Genomic DNA, 8,489 nt, shown 5'->3' with positions numbered 1-8,489 from the left:
TTAAAAAACAATACCCAACAACCATTTCAAACCTTAAGAGTACAACAACATATGCAAAAACTACAATCCAACAACCATTTCAAACCTGTTGAGACGGATGTTATGGGCGTCCGAGTTGAATCTCCTCTCCGGGTCTAGGATACACGAGCGTCTCCCCCATATAAGCACCTAAAAACGCCGATAAACTCAACTTATCAATCGCTTCCCGATGATACGATTTGCACACCAGTGTTGGTTCAGTTCTGTTTATGCATAAAGGAAAACAATATAAATCATACCTGTCACAGCAGATAGTGCAGAGGAGAATCCTGTGAGAGAGTTCGACATGCCTGTCATCTTGATTTGGTTCCTCCTTAGGGTGCTGACTGATGATGGTGACTTAGAAACCGAAAAGGGTATCGGTTAGGAGAGGAGGTTTCGTGATGATGTTATGGCTTATGGGGTGTGAATTGTGAAACTGAGTAACCCTTAAACCTCCACATAACTCTCCTTATATAAGCACCCAGGAGGAAACCTAATTAGTTACTAAGGGTAATATGGTCCATCAACAATTACCAACTAATTAATAATAGGTTCTAATATATTTTGATCTCTATAATGTAAATGATTAAGATGGCTATAGATTAAATATTAAACATAATATATTTAATCTTACATTCTCCCACTTAGCCGAGTAATCATTTACTATGAGTATTAGATAAGCCTGATCAGGAGTTAACACTCATTTTAGCCTTAAACAAGTACTATAGCAGAGAAATACAGCCGTTGAATCATTATGCGACTCAGGACCCCCATTAATCATACTATAGCCTTAATTTAAAACCTAATCATCATGATCAAAATACACGTAAGCCCTTTGTTTGATTTGTAACTTTTATTTATTTGTCTATATGCCATTATACCGGTTGAACATATTCTAATAGACATACAAAATCAAACTTGAGGAAATTTCATTAAACATAAAACATAAGCTAGTACAATATGCTCAAATAAGGTCTTTACATAATCCCATATTCCGAACATGTTCTTCATAAACCTTAGGAGGGAGACCTTTAGTCATCGGATCCGCAAGCATATCCTTAGTACTAATATACTCGATACAAAGATTATTTTCCTCAACACGTTCACGTACAAACAGATATTTTGTATCGAGATATAAACCAGCTCCAGTCGAACTGTTACTGTTCGAGAAACTAACGGCAGCTGAATTATCACAGTAAAGCTTCAATGGTCTAGAAATGGAATTAACAATTTTGAGTCCAGTGACCAGGTTTCTAATCAACATTCCATGACAGGTTGCGTTATAAACAGCAATGTACTCTGCCATCATTGTGGAAGTTGTGGTCAACTGTTGTTTATGACTCTTCCAAGAGATAGGGCCGCCTGCTAACATAAAGATATAGCCCGAAGTGGATTTCTTGTCATCTTTGCATTTGGCAAAGTCAGAATCAGAATAGCCCACCACTTCTAAATGATCACTTCTTCTATAAGTCAGCTTATAGTCTTTCGTCCCTTGCAGATATCGAAGTACCTTCTTAGCTGCTTTCCAGTGATCTAGGCCAGGATTAGTCTGATAACGGCCTAGCATTCCAGCAATATAAGCGATATCTGGACGAGTACAGACTTGAGCATACATCAAGCTCCCGACTACTGATGCATAAGGTATCTGGCTCATTTGCTCCTTCTCAACCTCTGTAGTCGGACACTGAAACGAACCGAAAACATCTCCCTTAACTACTGGAGCGATGGAGGGTTTGCACTGTTGCATGTTATATCGTGTAAGGACACGATCTATGTAGGCCCTTTGGGACAATCCTAAGATCCCTTTGTTTCTATCTCGGTGAATTTCGATGCCAATGACGTAAGACGCATCTCCGAGATCCTTCATGTCGAAGTTATGCGAGAGTAACCGCTTCGACTCATGCAACATGTCTAAACTATTACTTGCCAATAGAATGTCGTCAACGTAAAGGACAAGTATAGTAAAGTTGCTCCCACTCATCTTGAGGTAGGTGCATTGATCCACTTGATTCTTCATAAAACCTTGCTTCTTCATGACTTCATCAAACTTGAGGTACCACTGACGTGATGCTTGTTTTAACCCGTAAATGGATTTCTTCAGCTTACAGACTAGATGCTCCTGACCTTCAGGCTCAAAGCCTTCAGGTTGCTTCATGTAAACATCTTCGTCCAAATCTCCGTTAAGGAAAGCGGTTTTAACGTCCATCTGATGCAGCTCTAAGTCGAAATGAGCTACTAGGGCCATGACGATCCTTAATGAATCTTTACGAGAGACAGGGGAAAACGTCTCTTGATAATCAATTCCCTCTTTCTGAGTGTAGCCCTTTGCAACCAATCTCGCTTTGTAGCGTTCAACGTTACCATTCGGATCCAGTTTTGTTTTGAACACCCATTTGCATCCTACGGGTTTGACTCCGTTGGGTAATTCTACCAAATCCCAAACGTCATTTTTCTTCATGGAATCAAGCTCATCAATCATTGCTTTATTCCATTCAGAAGACTGATCACTGCTAATGGCTTCATTGTAAGAGATAGGATCATTGAGCTTTCCGGGATCCATTTCAGTCAGGTAGGTAACATAATCATCCCAGTTAGGAGGCCTTCTTTGCCTGGATGACCTCCTGAGTAGATTATCGGGTTCAGCGTTGTCTTGGTTTTGAGCGTTTGATGTGCCTTCGTCATGAGGTATAATGGGTTCTGATTGTAGAGGTAAATTTGCAGTTGGTGCAGTATCTTCAGGAACAATAGTTGCATTGGGTACAAGAGGAGTAATCGGAGTAATGGTAAGCGACGAGTCTCTCCCCCCCGCGTCTTGTACTTCTTGCAATTCTTCGTAAGGGTTGGTACTGCTCCCACTGACCTTGAAATCCTCCAGGAACGCGGCACGCTTGGTTTCAACAATACGGGTGACATGGGAAGGACAATAGAAACGATAACCCTTAGAGTTCTCAGGATACCCGATAAAGAAACAGGTAACTGTCTTAGGGTCAAGTTTCCTTAGGAAAGGATTGTAAAGTTTTGCTTCAGCAATGCAGCCCCATACTTTCATATATTTAAGACTCGGTTTCCTTCCTGTCCAAAGTTCATAAGGAGTTTTAGGGACAGACTTAGAAGAAACTCTATTGAGTATATGAACAGCTGCTTTTAACGCTTCAGTCCAGAGGAATAATGGTAAGTTAGTGTTGGCTAACATACTGCGCACCATGTTCATAAGGGTACGGTTTCTTCTTTCAGCGACACCGTTCTGCTGAGGTGTACCAGGCATGGTGTATTGGTTCACAATCCCCTGGCCCTTACAAAACTCATAAAATGGACCAGGAGCTTGACCCACATCAGTATGTCTTCCATAATACTCACCGCCTCTATCTGATCTCACAACTTTAATCTGACGATCTAATTGCTTTTCAACTTCAGCCTTATAATCTTTAAAAGTTGTTAGAGATTCAGATTTCTCCTTAATAAGATACAAGTACATGTAACGAGAATAATCGTCAATAAAAGTGATAAATGAAGTATGTCCTGTTATGCCAGCGATTTGGTAGGGACCACTAATGTCAGTGTGAATGAGTTCTAATAAATTAGAACTCCTAGTGGCACCTTTCTTATTCGCTAATGTCATTTTACCTTTAAGACATTTGACACATGTTCCAAAGTCAGAGAAATCGAGAGGAGGTAAGACTTCATCCTTTACGAGACGATTTAATCGCTCTTTTGAAATGTGGCCTAAACGCTGATGCCACAACATGGATGAAGTCTCTAAGTCTCGTTTCTCTTCCATCTTTGTGAGTGATTCATTAATGTTATATGACAACAAAGATTTGGAAAAGCCATCATCTAGTTCTAATCTATAGAGACCTCCATCCAGAACACCAGTACCATAAAGAACAGAATCATAATGGATAGAGAGTTGGCGATGACCATGGGAAACAATAAAACCGTCCATGTCTAACTTTGGTCCTGATACAAGGTTCCGAGTTACCTCAGGAACATATAAGGTATCATAAAGTTTAATACATAAACCAGTTTTCATAACTAATTGTAATGTTCCAATGGCCTTCACTTCTAATTCTCGATCATCCCCAACCTTAAGCGTTCTTTGGTTTCTTTCCAGCTTCCGGATTGAAAGGAATCCCTGAGTAGAATTGGTAACATGAACCATAGAACCAGAATCAAACCACCAAGAATTAGCAGGAACACTTAAATTATAGGACTCAAGTATCATAAAATAATCGTTACCTTTCTTAGCCAGCCACTCCTTAAAGTCAGGGCATTCCTTCTGCATGTGTCCTGTCTTTTTACAGAACTTGCAGCGGATACTGCCTAAGGAGTTCTTAGAGCTGGAAGGTGCACTTGCATTAGTGTTAGGATTAGACTTATGGACTTTAGAAGCATCCTTCCTCTGATAATTGTGCTTCCTTTTCTTAGGATTGGAGGTAGTAAAGTTGGCAACATCAGTATGGCGATCCATCCTCATACGCTCCTCCTCCTGTACGCACATAGCGACCAGCTCACTCATTGTCCATTTTTCCTTCTGAGTGTTGTAGTTTATCTTGAATGCTTCAAAAGAAGAAGGAAGCGAAGTAATGATGAAATGAACAAGGAAACCATCACTGATTTCCATTTCCAGCCCCTTCAGCTTATTGGCCATGTCATTCATCATCATGATGTGCTCGCGAATGCCGCTCCTTCCATCATACTTAGTCGTCACCAGCTTAAGAATAAGAGTACTGGCGTGCGCCTTAGACGTTCCTTTGAACTGAGCCTCCACATGTTCCAAGTAGGTTTTAGCATCTTCAGAATCAGGAATAGCTCCCCTGATTGCATTGCTTATGGATTGCTTCATAAACATGAGAGACATGCGGTTACACCTAGTCCACTTTTCATGAGTTAACTGCTCAGCAGCAGTGCTTTGAGTGGTAAGGTCCGCTGGCTTTTTCTCTCTTAGAGCATAATCGAAATCAAGCAATCCGAGAGTAAGCATGAGAGCATCCTTCCATGCAGCAAAGTTATCACCAGTTAAAGGTGGAATCCCGCAGTTGGGTGCTGATAGTGGAAATAAGATGAGCAAGTTATGATACTAAGGAAGAAAACTAATGTGATCTATGGGCACGTTAAACTAAGGCAGGCAAAATAATGACCATTTTACATAATGAAGCTGTGATAATGTCTATTACTAACATCAAAATAATAGACTTAACTAAAAAATTCTACTTAAACGAAAACAAAACAGCTTTGGCCAGAAGTGTAATCATTTAAGCATATGTGCAAAGTGGTTGTAACAAATCAGCTTTGGCCAGAAATTGAAACAATCACTTTAGTTATGCACTTGCTAAGTATGCCATCTATGAAAGAATTAAATCAGCTTTGGCCAGATATTAAAACATTCATGCTTATGATGCACACTTAGCATAGCTTTCGTAATACTTGAATGATAAGTAGATGTATCAAGTCAGCTTTGGCCAGAAATGATATATCAAAAGCTCATTCAAGTTAAGCTATTTCTGGTTTTGTAAAACATTATCTGATTCTGATTAATTAACTAAGTAAATTACAAAAACCATTTATTTAATAGCAAACCACCCGTTAGCGCGGATCGACTAATGACGTTATGGTTGCGAGTCGCAACTACGGTTTCGACTAGTCACGTTATGGTTGCGAGTCGCAACTACGGTTTCGACTAATCACGTTATGGTTGCGAGTCGCTACCTCATGGTTGCGAGTGATGACATTCTGGTTGCGAGTAGCAACCTCATGATTGCGACTAATGACGTTATGGTTGCGAGTAGCAACCTCATGGTTGCGAGTCATGACGTTATGGTTGCGAGTAGCAACCTCATGGTCTCGACTAATGACGTTATGGTTGCGAGTAGCAACCTCGTGGTCTCGAGTAGCAACCTCGTGGTTGCGAGTAGCAACCTCATGGTTGCGAGTAGCAACCTCGTTAACAGCTGTAATTGTGATATCATAACCGAAAATTCGAAATCTAAGGGATTAAGAGATATCCTTTCCTGTTTAAGCTGATCTAATTTTGTTAACAGATTTCGAAAATTTCAATCTCTTTATCTTTTAACAGTTTTCTAAAAAATTTAGAGGACAAAATTAGATCAAAATCAGGAAAAACACTTAATAATCCAAATCATATTCCAAAACATAACAGAATATTCGAATTTTCACATGAACATGATGAACCCTAATCATAAAAAAATAAAATTCTGGAACCCGAAACCTGAATTTTAATAATTTTACTAAACAGATTTCGGCTAAAATTATAATCCAGTTAATTCGGTGAACAAACAATTAATCCTTTCATCGAAAATCATGATTTCGAGTCGATTCTGATGACTCGAAACCGGCTGTCAAGTTCATACGGTTTCAAAAAAATTCCGTTTTCCAAGTTTCAATCCCAGAATTATGGATACGAAAACAGAACTGACTAATCAACATATGCTCTGATACCACATGTTGGTTCAGTTCTGTTTATGCATAAAGGAAAACAATATAAATCATACCTGTCACAGCAGATAGTGCAGAGGAGAATCCTGTGAGAGAGTTCGACATGCCTGTCATCTTGATTTGGTTCCTCCTTAGGGTGCTGACTGATGATGGTGACTTAGAAACCGAAAAGGGTATCGGTTAGGAGAGGAGGTTTCGTGATGATGTTATGGCTTATGGGGTGTGAATTGTGAAACTGAGTAACCCTTAAACCTCCACATAACTCTCCTTATATAAGCACCCAGGAGGAAACCTAATTAGTTACTAAGGGTAATATGGTCCATCAACAATTACCAACTAATTAATAATAGGTTCTAATATATTTTGATCTCTATAATGTAAATGATTAAGATGGCTATAGATTAAATATTAAACATAATATATTTAATCTTACAACCAGATAAAACACCGTTTGAGTCACAATAAACATCAAAAACAACACCAATAGCATAAGTCCACACGCTATTCCAATCACCACCCTCCAAATCAACGCCAGTTTATACACTTCATGTCCGTATTCCACAAACAACAAGTATACAATAATTACACCTACCAAAATCCCATTCAACACGACCGCAATTCCCATTCCCACCGCCTTCTTCCCTTTCGCTAGATTCTTACCTTTCTTCAACGCGCTAAATCCATAAATGTTTTCTAGAACAGTAACAACACTAGCCAGTTGACAAACAACCATCAAGTATAAAAACCCGTACGCGTATAAAATCAAAATAATTATTATAACCACTCCGCCTAAACCCGAATAACCGAATATAGCTCTAGGAATAGCCAAAGCAACACCGCCAATTACATCGTAGATGAATTGCGCAATGTATATGAATACGAAAGTGATGCAAAGTCGTTTCCATATCTTCGAAATGACTTTCGTGACGTTATGAAAAACGACTTCACGGGTTGTGTAGATGGAGGCAATGGTGAACACGACCGCAGCGGTAGATAGGACAGAGAGGATGAGGAGGATAATGAAGTATGCGAATGTGAATAGCGCGTAGTAGAGCCAGTCCTTGGTGGTTGCTTCGCGCTTATCGTTGGTATGGTATGGTATCGTGTTGTTGTCGATTTTCCAAAAGAAATGGTGTGAGATTTCCATTTGAAGTATGAAGAAGATTGCGAGAGGAAGGATGAAGGCGAGAGTGATTTGCGCGAAAATTTTGTTCCATGAGAAGATTATTTTGAATGATTGGTTGAATATGCCAAAGAACCCGACGTGTTTCATATCGTCTTCGGTTCGATCCATGGCGATTTTTGGTGGATTGTTGAAGATGATCAAGTTGTGATTTGTAAGGTGTGAAGTGAATTGTGGATTTTTATGAGTTTATTTGGATGTATTGGTCCATGACAGTTTGTAGATATTACAACATATGCTTGTGAGCTGTGACTATGGTCCAGCTTTAAAGATATTTATCTTCAAGTGTACACTCAAAATTAGGGGCGGCACTTCTTAACACGGTCTGTCAATCTGACACGAAAAACCACAGGTTCAGTCAACTAACATGACTCATTTAAAAAATGGCTCGGGTTCAGGTTGACCCGTATTAAAAACAGGTCGGGTTGACCCGTTTAGCTATTTAGAAAAAAAAAACTTTTATATTTTTGTTTTTGTTTTTTTTTCGTTTCTATTTTACATGGTTAGTTAAAATAATGTTAGTTTTAACACATTATATTATTTACTTGTCAGAATCATACTCATCATTAAACATGTTATCAATAGCCCTCTTAAAACTCAGTAACTCGCTTATAAATCGTCAACTTGTATAACTCATTTTTAAAATACGGGTTAAAACGGGTCTGGTTTGGGTTGGGGTTGACCCAAATTTATATGTGTGCCGGTTAGGATTGAAAGCTTTGACACGAATAACAATATGGGTCAGGTTCGGGTTGAGCATTTTTACCCATCAACCCGCAACCCGTCAACCTATCAACCCGACACGACTGACACCTCTACTTAAAATACATTT

General features: G+C 39.3%; 1 protein-coding gene across 1 annotated transcript; it reads right to left on the bottom strand.

The window, feature by feature from the left end:
• On the bottom strand, nucleotides 1-7,878 carry LOC110942200. The gene is made up of 2 exons (XM_022183947.2): nucleotides 6,911-7,878; nucleotides 1-226 (listed from the first exon to the last, which is right to left on the bottom strand). The coding sequence occupies exons 1-2, from the start codon at nucleotides 7,766-7,768 to the stop codon at nucleotides 101-103; spliced, it is 984 nt and encodes a 327-aa protein (XP_022039639.1). The 5' UTR covers nucleotides 7,769-7,878; the 3' UTR covers nucleotides 1-100.
• Between the last annotated feature and the right edge of the window lie 611 nt (nucleotides 7,879-8,489).

Source organism: Helianthus annuus, chromosome 5 (genome assembly GCF_002127325.2).
Source record: "Helianthus annuus cultivar XRQ/B chromosome 5, HanXRQr2.0-SUNRISE, whole genome shotgun sequence".
In the NCBI taxonomy this organism is placed as follows: domain Eukaryota; kingdom Viridiplantae; phylum Streptophyta; class Magnoliopsida; order Asterales; family Asteraceae; genus Helianthus; species Helianthus annuus.
This window is presented reverse-complemented; position numbering and strand designations above follow the sequence as displayed.